At 36.9% G+C, this 23,446-nt stretch overlaps 2 protein-coding genes across 3 annotated transcripts; one reads left to right on the top strand and one right to left on the bottom strand.

The window, feature by feature from the left end:
* Nucleotides 1–2,218: 2,218 nt before the first annotated feature.
* On the bottom strand, nucleotides 2,219–10,268 carry tbx6 (T-box transcription factor 6). The gene is made up of 8 exons (XM_022669243.2): nucleotides 10,063–10,268; nucleotides 8,667–8,877; nucleotides 7,414–7,681; nucleotides 7,158–7,301; nucleotides 6,555–6,625; nucleotides 6,082–6,146; nucleotides 5,721–5,982; nucleotides 2,219–4,213 (listed from the first exon to the last, which is right to left on the bottom strand). Exons 1-8 carry the CDS (start codon nucleotides 10,130–10,132, stop codon nucleotides 2,536–2,538), a joined length of 2,769 nt encoding a protein of 922 aa, XP_022524964.2. The 5' UTR covers nucleotides 10,133–10,268; the 3' UTR covers nucleotides 2,219–2,535.
* gdpd3b (glycerophosphodiester phosphodiesterase domain containing 3b) lies at nucleotides 7,637–23,414 on the top strand. 2 transcript variants are annotated; one of them, XM_007248692.4, is made up of 12 exons: nucleotides 7,637–7,724; nucleotides 8,165–8,389; nucleotides 10,280–10,342; nucleotides 17,540–17,582; nucleotides 18,518–18,653; nucleotides 18,742–18,787; nucleotides 19,813–19,931; nucleotides 20,025–20,114; nucleotides 20,720–20,853; nucleotides 21,297–21,356; nucleotides 22,323–22,374; nucleotides 22,588–23,414. In XM_007248692.4, the coding sequence occupies exons 4-12, from the start codon at nucleotides 17,566–17,568 to the stop codon at nucleotides 22,723–22,725; spliced, it is 792 nt and encodes a 263-aa protein (XP_007248754.3). In that variant the 5' UTR covers nucleotides 7,637–7,724; nucleotides 8,165–8,389; nucleotides 10,280–10,342; nucleotides 17,540–17,565; the 3' UTR covers nucleotides 22,726–23,414. The 2 variants fall into 2 exon arrangements, with proteins under 2 accessions (XP_007248754.3, XP_007248753.3); XM_007248691.3 differs by lacking the exons at nucleotides 7,637–7,724; nucleotides 8,165–8,389; nucleotides 10,280–10,342 and adding an exon at nucleotides 12,632–16,453.
* Nucleotides 23,415–23,446: the final 32 nt, after the last annotated feature.

Genomic DNA, 23,446 nt, shown 5'->3' with positions numbered 1-23,446 from the left:
TTCATTAAAATCAGCAATGTTTTACATGGCACAAAATAATTGTATTAAGTAAAATGTATAAATTGTTATTACTGTATGATATAATAGTGTATAATTGCTCATAGTTGTTAGTGTTAGTGTGGAGTTATTAATTTTTTGTGAGTAAGCTTGTTTCAGTATCATTTTTGATGGATACTTCTCTTTTCCTTAAATCTTAAAAGGACAGTCAGAATGACACAGCAGTTCTCAGGCTGTAGAATTCTGATTGTAAGTTCTGTAATGTGAGTAAAGGCAGTGTTTTATTCAGCAGTTTCACATGTGCTCTGTGCTGAACTGACAGACTGAACTAAGAGTAAATGCAGAAATGGCTTATAATAAAACAAAACAAAAATCCTGTTATAATTCCAGTTTGGAATCAATAATAATAATAATCAATACCCTTTAATTTAATTGTTGATAAATGTTTGTGACTTCAAGTGTTTAAAACAAACTTGATTTTAATGATTTAAATTACTTACATTTTACATTTACATATGTAAACATTTCCTGTTGCTCTCAAAATACTTACAATTTAATATACAATCTAAAATATATTTTAGTATGATAAATAGTGTTTGTTGTTATACAGTTTTATTGTATCACTTATTAATGATAAAATAATATGATAATAGTTATTAATAATACAACAATGGATTTCAAACATTTTAATAGTTTAATTGATTTTTATCTACTATCTCAGTATTTGACTGGTTTTGTAAATTCATTTCAGCAATGTTTTACATAACGCAAATTTAATCACCAATATATATTGTATAATGTTGTTAGTGTATATATATATATAATATGATAGTGTATAATTGCTAATTGTGATTGTGTTTTTTTTGCTGGGTTATTTTATACCTTTCATTGCCCATATCAATTATTTTATTTTTTTACCCAAAAAAATCCCATGGTGATGTGTATGTGTCACAGATCCCCAAAAATCTGTGTAAGGTTCCTTAATAAAACTACAGGACAGTGTGTGAATCTGCCCATATTTACATAATGTATGAGTGCTGGATTAGTGCTTAAGATAAATCAAGCTCCTTTTAACTCAATGTAACTATTTCTAACTTGTTCTATTTCTAGAACAAGATGTTAATAAAAGTTATGAAATTGTTTTATTTAACCTACATTTAACTTACATCATGATTTTAACCTTTAAATATTTACAGTCATTTTCCCACAATGAGAAATATAACAAATGAGCTGCTCACTGAATTTATCTGATTATGTTTTGAATTTGGCATCAATATTGAGGGATCTTATGGGTTAATTATTGAAACTTACTGTTATTTTGTATTAACAAAAATTCTGTTAATATGTTTTGTGCGTGTTCATGTCTCTTCAAAAACACACTTCTACATGTGTGTAGTCATGTGACTCCACCCGTCCATTCTTCTGCAACACTGAGGGGAAATCCAAGCCAGCAGTGTAACATGACCAGCTTATACCAAGGAAAATGCTGTATCAGCTATTGATTCAAATCATTTAAAATAAATCATTACTCAATAACTGTAACTGTAATTATTTGTGAAATTGACCTGTGTCATATATCACCCAGCACTGGCTGTCAGACATGTTTACAATTCTAGAGACACAGACTTGAGTAAAAGTTGAAATATTCTTTAAGCTTCACACTTAAGTGGCAGTTCTATTGGCGTTTAGAGCATTTATTTGCAGAAAAAGAGAAATGGCTGAAATAACAAAAAAGATGCAGAGCTTTCAGACCTCAAATAATGCAAAGAAAACAAGTTCATATTCATAAAGATTGAAGAGTTCAGAAATCAATATTTGGTGGAATAATCCTGGTTTTTAATCACAGTTTTTTTCATGCATCTTGGGATATTCTCCTCCACCAGACTTACACACACTTTCAAGCAGTTCAGTTTTGGTTTGATGGCTTGTGATCATCCGTCTTCCTCTTGATTATATTCCAGAGGTTTTCAATTTGATAAAATTTAAAGAAACTCAAATTTTTAAAGTGATCTCTTATTTTGTCCAGAGCTGTATGTAGTAAAGTAAAAGTGGAAGTAGGAGAAAAAATAATACTCCAGTAGATACAGATGCAGCATTTTACTTAAGTACAGTAGCGAATAACTTCTACTTCATTACTATAGCTGGATCTCTGCTAGTTATTTAAATGTGTATGTATCAATAGAAAAGTAAAGGCTCATTGTCCATAATAACAAAAGAATCATTGACAAATAAAACAAGCACACTTTAATGCCACAATTAATGCCAGTATACAGATATAACAAATACATGAAAAAATATAAACTGCATTGTAAAATTCTCTAAAATTGAAGCTAAAACAGATCAGTAATGAGTCCCCAAAAGTTTAAGGCTAGAAATTCTCATCCGTGGGACTTTAAATAAATGTACATTTCATCATTTGAAGCCGTAACTGCTTTACAAAATATCTTTAAAAAGCTGTCGTTCAGCAATTTTAATTCAGTCCACTTTTAATATTAAAGATCTCATTGATTATCCTTTAATCTTTTGAAGAGTGCCTCCTCAGTACGCAGCCCTTCCTCCTAGGTCCAGGTACGGCCCCTGGCTGTGCGGGTGTACGTGCTGGGGCTGCCTGTAGATGTGCCTGAGTGGTAAGTGGAAGGAGGTGCGGGGGTCCTGGCACAGGCGGAGAGGGTAGGAAGGGAAGGGGTTGTATCGGGCGGGTGGAGCAGAAGAGGAAAGTGAGTGGTCTAAAGGAGGAAGGAGGGAGGGGTGGAGTACTACGTCGGGCAGGTATGGGGCGGGTGGTGGGTTCATCTGAGAAAATGAGCCCACCTCAGATGCTGCCACGGCTGGGTAGGCGTTGGGATTGGCAGTGTATTGAGTGTGGGTGGGGGCCGGGGGGAGGGAGTGGTTCTGTAGAGCTGAATGTGGTGGGAGGTGGGGGGTCGGATGGGAAGCCTGTACAGGCATGAAGGTCTGTGGTGGGATTTGAGTGGGGTTTGAGTTGCACTGTGGAGGGATATGGCTGAAGGTGGAGGCTGATAGTGACTGGGGGATCGTGGGCTGGAAATGGGCCATGTTTGGAATGGCTGGAACAGCATGAGAAGAGCCAGTAGGAGGCATGGCTAGATTCTGGAAGAGATGGGGACCTGAGGGGATGGTGGTGGGAAAGGCATAGGATGGTTGAGGGGGTTGAAATGTGGTAGGCAGAGAAGCAGAGACAGAAGGATTAGGGTTGGGATTAGGATTGACTATAGGGATTTGTATATTGATTTGTTGGTTTGATGGTTGTGGAGGGAAGGATTGAGTTACTGAATGAGTGGTTGTTGAAGGGTTTTGGAAAGACGGAGAAGGGTTGAGGTGAGAAGTTGAGGATGGTGGTTGGGTGGTTGTAAAAGAGCAAGCTGATGGGGTTTGCATGGGTGGGGAATTTGATGGATTTGGATTGTTGGGTTGTTGGGAAATCGTGGGGAAAGGAAAGGCTGTGGAGTTTTGGGTGTTGGGATCAGATGGAGTTGAAACAGGGTTGGAGGCGGGGTTTGAGACCGCAAATAAAGGGAACGCAGTTGGAATTTGATTTGCGTCTTGATTTTGCGTATTTTGCGTCTGTGGTATTGGAGGAAAGGGGAAAGCAGTTTGTGGTACAATTTGGTTTGGGGGTGTGGTGGGATCAGTGCCGTTGGATGACTGCACAGGAGGGAATGGAAAGGCAGTCTGGGTTCCATCCTGAACAGAAGGTGGTGTATTGACCAAGCCTCCATCTACAGCTTGGTTCTGTGTTGGGTCTAAAGACAGACTGGAAGCACAACCATTGATAGACTGGCAGGATGGTGGAGGAAGAGACTGGAAGGGTGAATTTGTTGGTGTGTGAGGACTAAGGTTGTCTTGGGTTGGATGGACAGAGTGGTAGGAAGCAGAGAGAGGGGGTAACTGAGGAGGAGAGGAAGAATGAGAGATGGAGGGATAAGTAGAGCTTGGGGGAGAGGTAGAGGAAGCTGTGACTGGAGAAGAAGAATCCAGGGTGGTGGATAGGGGGTAGTGGGAAGACGTCATGGAAGAGTAATCTTGTAAAGAGGATTGGTTAGAATGAGAGGATGGCAGATCCGTTGCCTGGCTGGAAGAAACTAAGGAATAGAGTGATGAAGGTTGAGGATGAGCCACTGGTGGGTGAGATGATGATGTAATAGGAGGGCCTGTAAATGTGTTGTATGAAGAAAGTGCCATCATTTGGGTAGACCTGTATATGAGAAAGAGAACCAAAAAATTGAATAAACAAATATTCAGAGATTTGTATTGTACATTATTGTCTATTGGCGGTATAAGGGATTTCTGGGATGGGGATTTGCATTAGCTGTATTTTTATTTGGCTACCACTCCATCGAATTCTAGGTTATCTTATAAATGTTCACAATAAAATTCACTCAAGTCTGTCTGACTTAAACTCCATTTATAAACATAAGATAAGAATGACTTAGATTGAGTAACTGCTGTTGGAATAAAATACATTTTTCTGTGGTTTGTTAGTTAGTTAGTTAGGTTAACAGCTAACAGGCTAACAGCTAACACCATAGTACAGAGCATATTGCAGCTAACTGAGGCTCAATTCCCACAACTTTAAGTGAATCAAGTGAATGCCCTAGTGAAAAAAAGTAGATTAAAGTATACTAAGCATTATTATGCTATAGTGCACTAAAGTGTTCTCGTAGCCACATTATTAGCCTTATTAATCAGTATATTTAAAGAGTCCTGAAATAGAACAACTTTTTTGTACTTATTATACTTTAATTGTATAAAAATAGTACTAAAAAAAAGTGCAAAGTGTACCTAACTGTACTAAAATGGACCTATTTGAAATATACTTACGTGACATTTAAACCACTACTTCATATATTAAATATGCATACAGTAAAATTATAATACATTTAATGAGCATTACAACTGTATCACTATTATACACCGAGTATATTGGGAATGTACTAAGAATCGATTTTGAATCGATTTCTTGTCTTTTGTAAGTAGCACACTTCTAGTACACTTTGTTTTTATCGTGTTTCAAATTTACTTAATTTTTTTACATTTAAATGTTGTTTAACAGTGTTTCCCATAATTTACTTATATTTATATTTACAGAGCATTGAAATACATTTCAACTTTTTATACTAATGTAATGGCTAAATATATTTTTAAAACATTTTACTAATGTAGTATTTTAATTTACATTCTAAAAAGTTCCATGATACACTGTACTATAAGTTAACTATTGTAACCATTGTTTTTAACACACTTTGCTAAAATATATATTGAATTACATTAAACTAAAAGTGTACTTCATAGTAGTCTATTTTTGTAATACACTATATTGTACTTTTATAGTATAAGTATGATCAAAGTTTACTTTCAAACATTTGATGACAGCTTAATATTAATGTATTTTTAATATAATTTAATTAAGTATATAAAATCTGTTAGTATATTTACAGCATACTTCTCAATATGTTTTAAGTATAGAAGGCATATATTGCAGACTGTTGCAACCAGGTTTAGTGGCTTTGCCTTCCTTTCATTGGAGCCTATCACGTTCCTAGAGTCACAATTACTGTGGAGCTTTAGTTGTAAGTCTTTCAAAAAGCGAGATCAACTTTAGTCTGCATGATCGTGCCCTCACCCTGTTGCTTTCTTGAAATGCACAATTAATGAGCTTTTTTTTAAATACAGTGCTATACAAACTCTAGTAAACAACATACCCATGAAGCAATCCACCGTTCACGTCGCTGTCTGAGCTTGGTTGCGGTTGGTTCTCTCTGGAATCAGGAATCTCTGAGATCTCAGGTATCTGGGTCATATGGGAACCCAGAAAAGCTTCTCCAGAGATGTGCTGTTGACCTGTCTGCTCTTGGAAAGACGTCACATCAGGGCAGAAGCCTGAATCAGGTAGTGGCATGGTGGTGCTCTGCAGGACCAGGGGCTGCTGTAGGACCTCGGTGGAATCACACGGGTCACACGATTCTAAAGTGAAGAGAGAAAAACATTGAGTTAAACAAACAAAAACATCAGTGTGAGTTAGAAATCTGTTGCTTATTATTATTATTGATTATTGATTGTTACCTATGTCTAAAGGTTCCTCTTGGTGTGGGTGGGGCAGTTTCCTCTTCTGTCTAGCCTCTCGCTGTCTAAAAGAAATATTGAGTTATTATAGATAATAGGCAAGGCAAGTTTATTTATATAGCACCTTTCATACACAATGGTCATTCAAAGTGCTATACAAATTAGAAAATAAAAAAGAGAAGTCAAATTACAAAAACATGTAAAAATAAAAATGGAAATAAAATAATAAAATTTGATTAAAACAAAGAGAACTCAAATTAAAACCATGTAAAAGAAAAATTGTAATAGAAAAAAATAGTTTAAAAACAATGTTAAAAGAAAATAAAAAAAGAAAAGTAAATACAATACATTATAATTAAAATAATATTGTGCAATAATGTGCAAAGCAGAGAAAGTTACACAGTGTGGAAAGCGCAGCTAAACAGAACACCATTTGCAGTTCTGCATTTGTTAATTTAACAATAGGAACTTACTTTTTACAGTTCATTCCATTTTCTCTGAAACCTTTGGCGAAGGGATTTGAGTTGATCTTCAGCTCTGTTATCTTAAAAGAGATGAAATGTACAATTTAGATCATTCCCATGATGGCAGAAACTAGTTGCTTTAATGCTGTTCAATTGGTGTGTTTTTTTTTTTTTTTCGTTTTTAATTTACTGTAACTATGACCCAATCTTATTTCACTCCTTGGCCACATCTAGGCATAGGGTGTCCCAAGGCACACTCCAAACAGAGAGCTAAGGAATTACTGGCACCAGCAAACCAAGAAACACTAAAATTTAAGTGTTTCCTTGTTAGAAATGTTAATCACGTTATTACCATATAGTTTAATGTGTAGTTTCAATGTTCTATGGCCAGTTTCTTTATAAAAAGCATAAAAATCACTAGTAGTTGGTCTCAGTAGCTAGCTACTTTCCTGTTCTACCTTAAATGGTCAAACAGATAGCAGAGGCTTTTTAGCATTTAAGGTGGAACAGAAATAATAATAAAATAAAAGCTAATATACTGTAAGCTCATTTTAGCTCTCGACACAATGACTACAAGTGGTTTGAGAACATTTACGGTCAAGTGATTCTCACCCTGTTGTTCTGGTAGGCCGTAACGGTGATGAACTGGGTCTCAGGGAAGGTGAATGAGTGCTGGGCTCCTCCCCACATCAGCACGTCTCTGGCCTCAATCACGTGCACTCGCGGCTGATACTTGTGCAAGGAGTGAAGAATGATCTGATAAAAAGAAATCAGGCATGAAATTATTTACATCAATCACATTTCAGAACTTATTGAATTATATAGGAAATGAATGTGTAAAATTATCGTCATTGCTCATGTCACTCACATGTCCTTGCATGTCCAGTGTGTTGTTGGTGAGTTTGGCTCGGTGGAAGGATATGGTGCGGTTCTGCCAGTGTTCTCCAGTCGCAGGGGAGTCGGGGTGGATGAACACTCGGTCTGGGAGCCGAGCCTCAGCCCCACCTACCACCTGCCAGCTGTCGTCCTGAAACCGGTATCGGGAGGAGTCTACAGGAACGATGTCTAACAGGAGAATGTACCGTAGAGACGGGTTCAAGCCTGACAGCTTCAGCCTGAGCTGAGGAAACATCCGCCTGAGATAAAGAGAGATTTAGAAGAATATGAATTCAGTTTTAGGTGGCTGTGTTCACATTACTAACCTCTTTATTGAGTTCAGAATTCATTTAATTTTTTATGATCTGACAATTCACATTCATGTCACTTGCCCATGAATCAGAAATACAGAAGTATTCTTAACGTGACTCAAATCTGATTTAAAAGACCATTATCGATTATATTTTCTATAGAAACTCAAAACTGGTCAGAACCTACCATAATTATACCTCCTCTGACCTTATCTTAGCTGCACAAGATGTATGTATATATTTTTTAGTATTTTTATATATATTTTTATATTTTCTGTAATGTTTTATCTATATCGATTTATTATTATTTCTTTATATATTTTTCCTGACCTGTTTCTCTGTCCTTTCCTCTGTGCTGCTGCAACATTGCAAATTTCCCATTGTGGGATTAATAATGGATTATCTTGTCTTATTTTATCTTAACATGATCAGGATGTATCATCAGATTAAGGAAACATGCTGAGTTAAAGCACTGGCAGCTCTTAACAGCAGAGCTTTGGCCAGTATTTTCTTATTTGAACTGTGCAGTACGTCACAATAACCTGTGTGGCTCCAATTTCTACACCCAGGGTTGCCAGGTACAGACAATAGCAGGAAAACAGTGTGCTGAAGCCATGGACCAGAGAGCGAGCTGGTTGTTGTTTTTCTGCTGAACAGGTAATCATTGAGCTTCGGTTAGGTTGCTAACCATAGCTTGCCAGTGTTTGTAAATTGGATTCCTGTAGCCATTTCACACAGTCACTCACATGTATTACTGTTTAAAATTCTTTTGCGATTTGAGTCACTTCAGTCTGGCAATGTGAGGAAAGGCCTTTATATGTATTGTATATTTTTATATATTTTGCTTTGGTTTTTTTAAAGGGATTTTTATGTTTTTTAACATGTCTATTCTTTTATTTAATGTTTTTTTCAATATTAGTCAAAGTTGCATTACCTGCCCTTCTTGGTGATGATCATTTCTGTACCAACAGTACTGAACTGCTTCCATAACGACGCGTTCTCCAGCTCCATCTTTACAGTATCCAGGGCTTTCCCAGGGGGCTCGGTGTTGGGAGGGGGTGGGGCCAGCATGCGGGTGGGCAGGCTTCGGGCCATCATGTCACATGATGCAGGGTATAGGGGCACATGGGCTGGGGGCTGTTGTTCTGGAGGAAAGTTAACAATATGAGCAGTGTTAACAAGTAGCACATCTTGTAGGTAGAATATTTCAGTATTGGGCAATATTAAAATATTTTCAATATTCAATATTTTATTGCATTGTCAAATCGATAAAATATTCTAAGAAAATATAATATATAAAAAATATATATATTTTTAAGCAAATTAAAGAATCATCAGGAATCATCATAGAGAACACAACAATATTATTGTCATTTTAAGATCATTAAATGCCACTGACACAATGATAATGGAATAGAATAAGAAAGCAATTATACCCTTATAAAAAAAAAAGACACCCACATTTTTTTATTAATCATAGTAATAGTCCACACTGTGTGTATGGAGTCACAGTTATTAAAGCATTACTCTTTGAATGACTGGGTAAAATACTATTCACTGTTATATACAGTATGTGAATAAACATGCAAATAAATATAATAGTCAAAATCACAATTATCAAATATTATTTCGGTAATGTCCATTTATTGTACAATAATTTGATGATGTAATTATCGTGATAGATCTATATATATATATTATATGTATATAGACATTCATATACAGACATTCTGCTTTGAGATCATTAAAGAAGTGAAGAAAATGTTCAAATGTTTTATTAATTTAGGTGCCAAGATCTATGTGTTGGAGCTCAATGTGTTGGAGAGTCATGAGGATTTCATTTTCCAGCAGGATTTGGCACACTGCTCACACTGCCAAAAATACCAACAGGTGTTATATAATGTTCTAATAATATTCTGAAACACTGTTTTTGGGTTCTCATTTGCTTTAAGTCATAATCATCACCAATAAAAGAAATAAATTCACTCTGTGTTTAATACATCTATATATTATTTTTATTTTTTTTGAGAAAATAATCATGTGTAAATTATGCAAAACCTTCTAGTAAACTGTCATTGAGCCCCAACACATAGATGTTGGCACCTAAATTAAGAACAGAGCAGAGCATTTGAATATGTGTCACCTATACACTCCCCCAGTCTCCCAATTAATTGTAGAACCAGTAAACTGTGCTTCTATTAAAACTATGCACCAAATTTTAAATAACAGAAATATTTTTTTATTTAATTTTATAAAATGTTTTCAAGAAATGTATTTTCATTTAAGCTTAATCAGCTCTGCAGGATGTTTTTTTTACAAGCTGATCTTACCTCGGTAATAGCAGTCTCCCAGTCTTTGGGCCGCAAGGGCCAAGCTAGGGTACATCTCCACTCCCAGCATCCTCTTCTGAGATAGATAGTTCCTCTAGAGCTTCTTTAGTTTCTTTCTGTGTTTAAACTCTGATCTTCTTTATCCGTGTCTCAACTTTCTCTATGATCTAACATTATTTTAAAATCACTAAACTACAGTTTCTTCTTCTGTGCTTAGTGGTTCTCTGGTGGCTGCATTTCTTCTTTTGACGCCCGTGGCTCCAGGTTCTCTGTTATATAGGTGAGTGTGTGTTGGCACATCTACCAAATGGTGGAGTCTTCACACTCCCTCCTCTCCTTCTGTCTCTATCAAGCCAATAGACCCCCCCCCCACACCCCAACCACACACCCCACACCCCACACATACACACAAACACACTCTGGGTCTTTGCATATGGCCTAAACAAACAGAGACACACACACTCACACCTACACGCTCAGACTTACTATATGTAGACTACACTAATGCAAAACCCTACATATACACTCAAAACCACAAACAACAAGCGCCATGCTCACACTCTGCTTTAACCTTGAGTAACATTAGGGAGTTTAACTGCTACTCTGCAGTTATGTTTCATACCAGGTACATTCGTTAGTCAGGCCTGAAGGCCTGAATTCGTGAAGTAGAATTCAAAATGAACATTGTTGTTTTATTCTATAAACTACAGACAACATTTCTCCTAAATTCCGTATAAAATTGTCATTTAGAGCATTTATTTGCAGAAAATGAGAAATGGCTGAAATAACAAAAAAAGATGCAGAGCTTTCAGACCTCAAATAATGCAAAGAAAACAAGTTCATATTCATAAAGATTTAAGAGTTCAGAAATCAATAATTGGTGGAATAACACTGGTTTTTAATCACAGTTATCATGCATCTTGGCATCATGTTCTCCTCCACCAGTCTTACACACTGCTTTTGGATAACTGTATAAGAGCTGTATATGGGCAAGCATTACTTTTGGCAAATCTTTGGCAAACACTGTACAATACATAAAAAAAAAACTCAATCAGTTCCATTCAAAAATGCAACTTACAACACATGCTGCCTATAAGACTACATCTTTTCCATAGATGTGCATACAGTTTCAGCAAGACAATACAAAAACACACGCTGCACACATTACAAAGGCATGGCTGGAAGAAGAGGACAAATTGATGGACTGGCCTGCCTGCAGTCCTGAAGTGGCATAAAGGAGTGGCATAAAGTTATCCAAAAGCAGTGTGTAAGACTGGTGGAGGAGAACATGATGCCAAGATGCATGAAAAAAAACTGTGATTAAAAACCAGGGTTATTCCACCAAATATTGATGTCTGAACTTTTAAATCTTTATGAATATGAACTTGTTTTCTTTGCATTGTTTATGGTCTGAAAGCTCTGCATCTTTTTGGTTATTTCAGACATTTTTCAATAACTGCTAATAAATGCTCTAAATTACAATAATCTTATTTGGAATTTGAGAGAAAAATGGTCCGTAGTTTATAGAATAAAACAACAATGTTCATTTCACTCAAACATAAACCTATAAATAGCAAAATCAGAGAAACTGGCATTTAATCAAATATTCAATTACCCAATTTTTAAGTAAGTTTCTGTATTGTATAATATTTTAATCTGATTGGAATAAGGTATTGTGAATAGAACAGTAAAATGATGGTTGTGATTGTTTGTTTGAGTGTAGGGGTCTGTAAGGGCAGGTCAGGCGTGTGGTCGGTGATGAGGACTCTCAGTAGGAGGTGTGTGAGGTGTGGAGGGCAGGCTTTTGCAGGTGGAAGAGGTGGAAGCAGTTTGGTCTTCTATATAAACAACAAACCTAGACAAAATGCCCCACATGTTCCAGAATCAGCCTTACAAAAACACAGAGCTGCAGAATAGCAGCCAGCAGGACACGGCCAGCCCCAGCACCTCGACCTGTGACCTGCCTGCTAGAAAACAATTTAAAAGTTAATTTATTTCAGTAATTCAGTTCAAAATGTGAAACTCTCTCTATTATATGGATGTATTACACACAGAGTGATCTATTTTAAGCATTTATTTATTTTATTGTTGATGATTACAGCCAATAAAAACCCAAAAATTAGACCAACTGGTGCTTTTGGTAGTGTGGGCAGTGTCCTGCTGGAAAATGAAATCCGCATCTCTATAAAAGTTGTCAGCAGAGGAGAGCATGAAGTGCTGTAAGATTTTGTGGGAAAACAAAACTGCTCGAGGTCTAGTGTGAAGTTTCCACCAATCAGTGATGGTTCGGAGAGACATGTCATCTGCTGGTGTTGATCCACTGTGTTTTATTATCAAGTCTAAAGTCAGTGCAGTTTTGTTTTCCCACAAAATCTTACAGCACTTTATGCTTCCCTCTGCTACTGACAACTTTTATGGAGATGCAGATTTCATTTTCCAGCAGGACTTGGCACACTGCCAACACTGCCACGGATTTTTATTGGCTGTAAGCCATAATCATTAACAATAAAAGAAATAAACCTTTAAAATAGATCACTCTGTGTGTAACACATCTATATAATATATGAGTTTCACATTTTAAACTACTGTGATTTTTCACATTTAAATTACTTAAATAAAGTAACTTTTCAATGATGTTCTAATTTTTTGAGATGTACCGGTGCATACACAAATTCTTTTTATGTCAAATTTTCTAATTGATCGGAACATCAAATAAGCAAAACTTAATTCTTTAGGAAAGTCGCAAAGTACCAAAAATAATCTTAAAAATTGGGGATTTAAAACCAAAAAAATGCCTTTTAAACTTTTGAACATTTGTTGGTGTCTTGCTATAAGTCACTGTAATCAGTGAGAATGTATGCTTTAACTGTTTTTTTCCCCTATAATAACCATATACAACCACTTCAGTTTCTAAATCATTCTCTGATTTTGCTGCCAACATTTCTCCCAAATTCCAAACAAAAATATTGCCATTTAGAGCATTTAGAGTTCAGAAATCAATATTTGGTTGAATAACCCTGGTGGTTTTTAATCACAGTTTTCAGGCATCTTGGCATCATGTTCTCCTCCACCAGTCTTACACACTGCTTTTGGATAACTTTATGCTGCTTTACTCCTGGTGCAAAAATTCAAGCAGTTCAGTTTGGTGGTTTGATGGTTTGTGATCATCCATCTTCCTCTTGATTATATTCCAGAGGTTTTCAATTTGGTAAAATCAAGGAAAAACATCATTATTTAGTGGTCTCTTATTTTTTTCCAGAGCTGTTTTAACCTCTGGCATTGGGTCAGATCCTCCACCGGCTGGGTCTCAGAGCTGCGAGCCTCATGTTGTTGTAGTTGCTGTTTTTCTTGGCGCCTGATGTGGGGGATAAAAGCCAGACTGGTAAAGGAGAGGAAGTGGAGGTGTGAACGCTGCTGCTCCTCCTCCTGAAGTCTGTCTCGGGGAGGTGGAGGGGTCATTACTGACCCCCGCGTGGGTGAGGGGTGGGTGGGGGTGTGATGGCTCGGGGTCAGTTAGGCGTAATGAGCTGTAATGTGTTTATGAGTGGACAGGTGTCCCACTGCAGACACCAGTAGCAGTGCAGACACTCCACTTACATTAGTGGTAATGAGTGTGTTTAGCTGTGTGTTTAGATCCGTGAACAAGAGCTGAGAGTGTTTACTGTGCTGCTCAACTGCAAACTCCATCTTTCACACCTCTACAGAAACACAGCACTCCTAAATAGCAGTTAAATTAGTTTCAGTCTACTCTACAGTACAAACGTTTACAGTTCCACTCATATAAAACCAGTTATTAAACAGATATCACATGTTCTAAACTCTGATTGGCTGGGTCAGTTGTAAAACACTTGATATGCACAAATACAATACTGTATTTTTTATTTTTATTTCAGTAAATAGTAAATTAAATATTTTCAAACTATGCAAGTTAATACTGAATATAATATATAAATATAAGAATATAATATTTGTTTGTGCATTCCTTCTGTTTTTCTCATTATACTCTATTATCCTCCTTTCACCCGTTTCTCAGGTAGATTTCAGAATTCAGAAATCAATATTTGGTGGAATAACCCTGGTTGGTTTTTAATCACAGTTTTTTTATGCATCTTGGCATCATGTTCTCCTCCACCAGTCTTACACACTGCTTTTGGATAACTTTATGCTGCTTTACTCCTGGGGCAACAATTTAAGCAGTTCAGTTTGGTTTGATGGCTTGTGATCATCCATCTTCCTCTTGATTATATTCCAGAGGTTTTAAATTTGGTAAAATCAAAGAAAAAACATCATTTTTATATGGTTTAAATGTTTAGGTTTTCATATATCTTTAATTATTTTATGATTATTTTAAGTTTATTAACATATTAATATGGAAACTGAAAGTACTGAAGGTTTTTTCCTCTCTCCTTGTTAAATTATGGAGATGGTTAAGATATCTTTACTGTTAAATAATCATAAAATTTCATTTCCTTTTAGATGTAGATCTATTAAGGTATTCCCACAGTTATTTGAGTGATCGTAGTTTTATATTAAAACATTGTTCTGTACAATGAGAAAATGTGTATTAAAGGCTACGGTCCTCTACGGAAAGACAACAACTCAAAGAACCAATTTTTATTTTTTATGTAGTTCTAATTTATCCAAATCATAATTTGTCCCCAATTTTCTTGTTTTCACAAGTCCATTTCATATGAACCCTTAGTAACCCTTAATAATGCCCCCAACACTACGAGGGTGAAGACCAGTACATACCTCCTCCCATACATGTGAAGCCAACCAACCGCCTCTTTTAAAACTACTGCTGATCAGTGAGTAGCTAGCATGCTTGGAGGAAAGTGCCAGATCCCCAGCTCTGATACATCATCTAACAGATGCCTGTGCTGAGCAACGTTACACTAGGAGTGATAGCATAAGAGAATGCGCCATCTACCCACCCAGAGAGAGCCTGGCTAGTTGTGCTCTCTCTCGGACTCTGGCTGCTGATGGCGAAGCAGCATGCATGATTAAGGACTTGATTAAGGACTTAAACTTGTGATCCTCAGATCACAGTGACAGCACCATAGTCTGCTGAACGACCAATTGCTGAACCAAACTATGTTAAAAACTGACCAATTTATGGGCGCCGAGTGGTCCAGTGGTTTAAAGTAGGTTCGAACCCCCACTCATGCAGCTTTGCCATCAAGCTACCGGCGCTCAGAGGGAGCACCATTGGCCCTGCTCCCTCCGGGTGGGTAGATGGAGCTCTCTCCCCACATCACTTCTGATGTCTGCAGCACAGGGCATCTGTGAGCTGATGTATCAGAACCGCAGCAATGCTGCATCAGCAGCAGCTCGAAAAGAAGCGGTGGCTGACTTCACATGTATCGGAGGAAGCATGTGCTAGTCTTTGCCCTCCTGGTGTGTTGGGGCATTACTAGTGATAGGGGGAGTCCTAATGAGTTGTGTAATTGGCCGTGTAAATTGGGGAGAAAATGGGAAAAAGGAGAAATAAAATTATAAGAAAAAACTGACCAATGACTGACTTTATGAGTTTCTCACTATAGTTCAATCATTTCATTTCATCATTTTACTGATTAAACAAACTGGCGTACTGATGAAATTAGTGTGAACTTTATGGAGAAGTGAGGTCACAGGGTGACCGACACTCCTTTTATGGACTGTCTCGCTCCTGATCAGCAGTTTCTTCATTGTGAAACTCCTGCAGGGTGGGAAGTGCTGCTGCTCTGCGGTCTCCGTTGTGATATGCAGTACTTTACCCGGGCACTGAGAAGTTAGGACCTTGTGGAAATGTCATGTACTGATCGGCGTGTTTGGGTTGGGTTGGGTTTGTGGCCGAGGGGTCAATCGTCTGGTGGAAAGCCAATCGTCTGAGAACAGCTGAGATATGTTGGAAATGTCATGAGACGGTGTCCACACTTCAGTTTCACACTAAACCGGAGCCCCTTCGGTTTCCGTTTGCTGTTGTTGCACAATAGAGATAAGGGAATGTTTGGATTTGACTGAATGCCAGTGTGATTTTTTTTTTTGTATTGTTTCCCAGACTTTCCCTCCAGTCATAAGTATAAGCTGTGTCATACCTGACCACACACACACACACATACACACACAAGTACAGTTCACATGTCCCCTCACATGCTCCAGTCAGATCAAGGCCATAAAAGAAGGCCAAGGGAGATAAGACAAGACAGTAGTGAAGATACTTCAGTCGGTCATCCAGCGAGGCTCTGAGTCGCTTGAAGAAACATCATGGATTGGATGTTGGTGATAGCGCTGATCATCCTGTTTCTAGATCTCTTTATCCCGTGTTCTCTTTATCTGCTGAAAAACCCTCTGATTCTCCACAAGAAGAAGAAATTAGATTTCTACAGCCGACACATTTCCCACCGAGGAGGTGAGTGCACACCTGATCACAGATTACACAGCTTTCTGAATGAGTCTCACAGTTTGTTCTTTGACTCTTTGTTTCTTTTGTTTGCTAAAAAACATTTTTAACAAATAAGCTAAAAGTGTTGTTTAATTGGTTACCTTTAAAGATCTTTTTAATGGACAGTGTCACCAATATCCAATAAACAAGAAGCATCTCCAAAACAGCAACTTTTCAGGAACGAAAAAAAAAAAATCTAAAATTTCAATGGAGGTCAATGTAAAATACGTTTATTTCAGGTCATTTTGAAGTATTTCTATTGGTCAATTCATCAAGGAATTGACAAGGAAAGGGACAGTTTAGTAAAGTAAAAAAATTTAAAAACAGATTTTTTTCATTGGAAAGCAATGATAGTTCTTTAGAGGACCATTTCATTCAGTGTGGACAACCTTTCATAGGTTTTAAGAACCTTCACATCATGCAAAGGTTTTAAATTAACCTAAGGGTTTGTTTTTTATAGAATTAAAAATTTTAGTTTTTTCACACCCTCACATTTCATTAAAAAAAGTTTTACTATAGATGTAAATGTATGTTTGTCGGAGTGATGCTACAGAAGAATCAATGTTGGTTCCCAAAAAAAAACCTTTCAGTGGATGGTTTAAAGAGATTGCCGTTGTCAATTCATATATTTTAAACAGTATGGTCTTTTTCTTTTTCTTAAAGAACAGTTTTGTGGGTTTTTTGTTGCAAATGGGATGCAAATATGAAGATTTTTTTGTAAAAATAGGCATAAAGAGAAAAGGTTTTATGAATAACCCTTAAACTTTTAGAACGTTTACAACAGAACTTTGTTGTAAAGAAACTTAAACAAAAAAATACCACCAAGTATTCTTTTACATCCTTTATTCTGTCTGAAGGTCTGATATTCCATTTGAAATAACTATTCTCCAAAGATGTTAAAAAAAAGACCAAAAAAAGAGTTTTGTTTGAGTAAATCTTCTTGTTTTCTGAATATTGCTGATAAGGAAACATCAGTTTGAGAACACTGTGTGGCTCCTTTGTTTTTGAGAACCTTTTTAACACTCAGATTCGTTGTTTGCTGTTATCTATCAGGTGCCGGGGAGAAGATTGAAAACACGATGGAAGCTTTTACACAGTGAGTAACAGGAACACCTCATTTTGTTCTACAAACAGCAAACTAGCAGAACAGATTCTGTCCTCACTTGTGATATCCTTCCTGAGTCACAGCAGAGGACAGCCACATGACAATGAATATCATTGAACACTTATTTTATTTCAGTAATTCAGTTTAAAATGTGAAAATTATATATTATATAGATGTATTACACACCGGGAGATCTATTTTAAGCGTTTATTTCTTTTATTATTGATGATTATGAACCTTACAGCCAATGAAAACCCAAAAATCAGTGTCTCAGAAAATTTGAATATTATATAAGACCAATTGGTACTTTTGGCAGTGTGGGCAGTGTGCCAAATCCTGCTGGAAAATGAAATCTGCATCTTCATAAAAGTTGTCAGCAGAGGGAAGCATGAAGTGCTGTAAGATTTTGTTGGGAAAACAAAACTGCACTGACTTTAGACTTGATAATAAAACACAGTGGATCAACACCAGCAGATGACATTTTTCTCCAAACCATCACTGATTGGTGGAAACTTCACACTAGACCTCCAGCAGTTTGGACTGTGTGTCTCTCCACTCTTCCTCCAGACTCTGCTCCCTTGATTTACAAATGAAATGTAAAATTTAATGATGATCAGTGATGGTTTGGAGAGACATGTCATCTGCTGGTGTTGATCCACTGTGTTTTATGAGGTCTAAAGTCAGTGCAGTGTCTACCAGAAGATTTCATTTTCCAACAGCAATAGCCATCGCAACAGAGGCTATCATTTTGTCTGATCATATTTGTTTTTTGTCATAAAATACTCAGGAACAGGATAAAATAAATAAATAAATTCCCTTAAACATGAAACCATTTTTATCTTCAACATTCCTTTTCACTGAATATCTTGTTAATCGATCACTCATACACTGTACACTACAATAACCCTCTGTTCCTCCTCCTTCAGCGCAGAGGAAGTAGGAACCCAGATGCTGGAACTGGACTGTCATTTAACTCAGGACGGATATGTGATGGTGTCTCATGACAAGAACCTTAAAAGACAGACTGGATTAGACGTTGCTATTTCCTCCCTAAAACGAAAGGTAGCTCTTTTTTTCTGCTCCTAATCTCAGTCTGTTTACATTATACATTTGGTGACCATTACTGACCATGGTCATTTTCATGTTCCAGGACTTACCTCTCTATAAGGATCACCTTGAGGTCACATTCAACGTGGGTAAGTTAACAACAGCGGAGTACGATCTTGGGTTGTAGTAATACATGATAAACCCACCTTTGTTCACCCAGAATCATTCTAAAATACAGAGCTTTTAGCCGATGCTCCCAACAGGATTACAATGCTAGTGATAGGGGCATAGTGTTGCACCATGCAAAGAAATCACTATTTTAACACCATTAACTTAGCTTAAAGTATTTCCACACTTCATTGGTAGAATTCTGTGGGACTCCTACTGCAGCAACTCCAGTCCAAAACAAATGCGTATTAACGTGATTAACGTAACGTGATCAGCTGTGGATTCATTTGTGCTCGTTAGTCAACTTATCAGGATTTAAACTACCTGAAGGCACTGTGTGTATAAAAAGTGTTTTTAAAAAAAGTGTGGAGCTACGTTAAGCTTGGTAAAGAGCCACTAAGCCCTAAACCATATATTCTTTTACACTGATAGTTCAAATGTGTTCCTTTGAAGCAAAGAAACATACCAGTTATCCATAAAACCATCCCTGCTGACAACCATCCATCTGTTTCTTACTGCTGTCGGAGGCACACTGCTGCTGCAGCTCAACCAATCAGCTGTCCGTCCTGCCCTGCCTCTAAACCCATAAATCACACAGTGCCCCTCCCAAACTAACTACCCCTCCCATTTTTTTTTTTTTTTTTGCCTTTTTCAAATTTGAGCTGAGGGTGGAGTCAGCAAAAATCAAAGGGTTTAGTGCCTATTTGTGTTTAGCAGCTATTAATGAAAAAATATATGGTCCCTCTGAATTCTACCAAGGAAGTGTGGATATACTTTATGTTACTGGTGTAGAAATAGTGATGAATAGAATAGAATTTTCATTGGTGACACTATGCCCCTATCACTAGCATTATAAGCCTGTTGCAAGCATTAGCTATTAAGCTCTGTATTTGGGACTGCTGGGCTATTTGACAAAAGTTTGTACTAGTTATCACATTCAATTAAGAAAAATGCTAATGTGGCTAATGAATGCTAGCGCGCTAATAGAATGAAAATCTCCTATCAGGACACTACAGCACCGGAAAGGACAGGAAAATGGCTCTGCTGGAGGATGTCTTCAAGAAATTTCCAAAAATGCCCATCAACATCGAGGTCAAAGAGAACAAGGACGAGCTCATAGAAAAGGTACAGCCGGCCATGCCTTACAGATCTTAAATAAATGACTGTAATGATTTGGAACAGAAATGAGAATGCTAATGCTATTCTATATCTACCAAGGTCGCCTCACTGGTGAAAAAGTATAAACGAGAGAGCATCACCGTCTGGGCCACAGACGACTCCGTCATTATGGCAAAGTGCAAGAAACAGGTAAAGCACTGGGTATATAAATATGTATAGAAGTATACAATTTATATAAGTATTTAAATTGATCATGTTATGTGGAGGGGATGGCTTGATGATGTTCACCTCTGTATTAGTTGTATTAGAAGGTTATCGTTATGAGTAAGGTTGCTTGTTTTAGTCCCGTTACGGCCCGCTCTCGACAAAAATTGTTTTGTTTTAGTCCCGTGGCCGTGCACCACATAACATTTCTGTCGCTTCCGCCAGGCAGACCTAATTTGAATTAAATTAAGTCAATTTAATGCTTGAAATTTACTTAAAAATTGATTAAAACAGCAATATAGCGATGTCTCATTTCTTACCACAGTCAAAACACATGCCGTTAGGTGAATTATAGATGCTGAAATTTGTCTCGTCGGTGTGTGTGCATTGGTCCATCCTCTGCTTTGATATTTATCAGTAATATCTTCAGGGTTTTTTATTGCTTGCATTGGATATTCACTTAAAACTGCTTTTTTGTTTTTTTTTTTAGTTTTTTACTTGAGCGCCAGTCGTGTGTCTGTTATACTCATGAAGTATAATATTTAATTTAGAATGACATTTCTTTGATTGTGATTGTGTTTCCTGGACAGTGCCCTTCCATGCCCTACAGCTTCACTATGGGACGAATATTCTTCCTCTTGGTGCTGTTCTATACTGGTCTCCTGCCCTTCATGCCTCTGGAAGAGAGTCTGCTACAGTTCTACCTGCCCAGTGTGATCAACAGGTCAGTGGTTTATCTGAAACCAAAAGGAAGGAGGGAAGAATCCTTAGATTTGTTTGAGTTCAGTGAAATGTAAACCTAAAACTAGATAGAAAAGAACAAGCTGTGAACATTTTTGCTGAATAAACTCACATAAAAGCAAAAGGTCACATAGACACGCCCCCCCTGACCTAGACTTGATTATACGGTACTGACTCAGTAAGATACACTTACATACCAAATGTCATGGGATAGTATGTGACAGTGTATGCAACATTGTAAGTGTCCCATGACTTTCCCACAGCTAATGTAAGCCAAAGAACACTGCACTGACCTGTGGGATTGGAAAACTACCACACTATCAGGCCTTGCTAAATAAATAATGCTAATTTTATCATTTGTAATAATCATTTTTAATAATTGTATCTATTATTAATATATATATTCTTATTTGCTGTGTTTTACAGAAAATACATTCCAGAAGAATCAATTCTGAAGAATCGATTCGTCGTCTCTCTCATAGAAAAGTAAGTGCTGAAGACTAACTGTTTCTGAAAGTCTGCAGTAGGTCAGTTAGGGGTGTTGTTAGCCCTAAAAATGAGTCCCAACACATCAAATAGTGAAAGAAATAAAGTTGTGTTGTTGTTGTTTTTTTGTCTCTGATGAGCTAAACTTTTTAGAATCCAAGAAAGCATCATTTAAATACCATTTAAAGAATAAAGTACATAATTTTCACCCCTTATCGTGCAAACAGCATCATCTGCTTACTCTCTGCATTGGGCTCTTATATGCGCATGGACAATCAAATAGCACTCTTTATGATATTATTGTTTTTTAGTAAGCTAATGCTGTAGACTGCAGCCTCCGTCCACTGTTTTAACTAGAGGAAGAGAGAGAGGCTAGTTGTGGTGATGTTGCTCTGTGGTTTATGTTGCTCGGTTTATATTAAAGGCAAGGTGCTAGACTAGTACTGTCTGTGTGAGCATCAGATAATAAATTATACAGAATAATAGAACATATGACAAGACAAGTGATGTCCCACTCCTGATTGATCCTGTGCAATTAAATAATTGATGATGGTAAAACATCATTGCAAAAAAATAGAGTGATCAAATGTCCTAAAAAATTCATAAGTAATTTTAAAGTAGCTTCCTGCTTTTAAGCTATTTTTATTAGACCAGATAATTGAGAATGCAGCTAGAAGAGAGATATTTAATACAAATATTTTAAAATGTGGCCCCAACAGTTTTATCTTCTTATCTACTACTACTACTATCTACTCCTTGTACTACACATAGTAGTTTGTGTGTCTGATGATTTGAATCTAAATGATTACATTTCTTCAAATATGATCCACTCACTCACTCACTCTTCGCTTTGGAAACTCTCCTTAAATTTCATTTACATTTTTTTTTTTTAAGGGGGGGCATTGGGTCTAGGTCCCTTGGGTGCTCACCACATCTAACCCCCTTTTCTCTTGATTTTTATTGCAGGCTGACCATGAGGAAGTCCCTGTTTGACCACTTGGTGAAGCGAGGGATGCAGGTACAGTACATTTTGCATCCTTTTTTTTTTTTTTTTTTAAATCTGTAATCTGGATTAAAATTCACAGAACCTCAGAAACCTCAAAAACATATGGGCCGTGACACATTCCCGATGGAAATCCAGTTATCTCAGCATAATCCAATATCAGGACTGTATGTTCTGTTCTCCAGCACTGGATTAGCTCTTCTTATCATCCTGTTCTTTCTCTCTTAGGTGCAGCTGTTTGTGTGTAACGAGGAGAGCGACATGGATGCTGCCTTTTCAGTCGGAGCTACAGGAGTGATGTCAGACTACCCCGCCCTCCTCTCGGAATACCTTAAAAACCACCCTCTCCCTCCCTCCACTATGTAACACTTCTCTTCATTCTGAAAATCTGTGATATGTGAAGTGTGATAAAGTGATAGAAATATAAAATAGTATATAAAGTAGCGATAACGAAAATATATATAACGATATGAGAAAACACTGAAAAAATATATATATATTTTAAAAATACACTACTGCATCAAAATGAAAATTACATTTCATTATTGCATATGATATATGATATGGCATAACCCTAACTGCGATATAAAAAAATGCAAGGATTTAAATTATACTTGACAAATATAATCTGTCTCTAGTAAATATATAATGGGAAATGAGAACAGTGGGACTTTTTCTTTTGCTAAAAACAGTAAAAAGTAGTAAGAGTAGTACCCTGATGTGACAATTAGGGGTGGGTGATATGGTAAGATATTTCAGGATATAATATCGTTCACCATATTCAAAAATGTTGGCGATATTATTGCGTACGATACGATAAAGCACTTCCCTACTATAAAGCACTTAGTTTAAGATATTTAGGAGTGTGTTTACATACAAAAGATGATTATGGATTATAAATCCAGAGTTTGTTAGCAACATTAGCCTAGCATCTCCTGTTGATGAAAAAAAAAAAGAAAAAAAAAAAAGCTTACCTTAGATATCAAACACATTCATACATCATTTTTTTTTAATTAAACTCTACCTATAACAGACAGCTGGAATTTTAAAGGACTGAAAGTAGAACAGCAGAATGAGATTCTAGTAA

Source organism: Astyanax mexicanus, chromosome 15 (assembly GCF_023375975.1).
Source record: "Astyanax mexicanus isolate ESR-SI-001 chromosome 15, AstMex3_surface, whole genome shotgun sequence".
In the NCBI taxonomy this organism is placed as follows: Eukaryota; Metazoa; Chordata; class Actinopteri; order Characiformes; family Acestrorhamphidae; genus Astyanax; species Astyanax mexicanus.
The sequence above is the reverse complement of the archived record's forward strand: the minus strand, read 5'-3'. Positions and strand labels throughout refer to the sequence as shown.

Bases quoted from the DNA above. Each gene is read 5' to 3' on its own strand.
- gdpd3b (XM_007248691.3), top strand. From the start codon at position 16,309: ATGGATTGGATGTTGGTGATAGCGCTGATCATCCTGTTTCTAGATCTC. The intron at 18,788-19,812 runs GTAAGTTAACAA...ATCTCCTATCAG, and splicing joins TGAGGTCACATTCAACGTGG to GACACTACAGCACCGGAAAG. The intron at 20,854-21,296 runs GTCAGTGGTTTA...TGTGTTTTACAG, and splicing joins CTGCCCAGTGTGATCAACAG to AAAATACATTCCAGAAGAAT.
- tbx6 (XM_022669243.2), bottom strand. From the start codon at position 10,132: ATGCTGGGAGTGGAGATGTACCCTAGCTTGGCCCTTGCGGCCCAAAGA. The intron at 5,983-6,081 runs GTAACAATCAAT...TCTTCACTTTAG, and splicing joins AGAGGAACCTTTAGACATAG to AATCGTGTGACCCGTGTGAT. The intron at 4,214-5,720 runs GTATGTTGTTTA...TCTCATATACAG, and splicing joins AACGGTGGATTGCTTCATGG to GTCTACCCAAATGATGGCAC.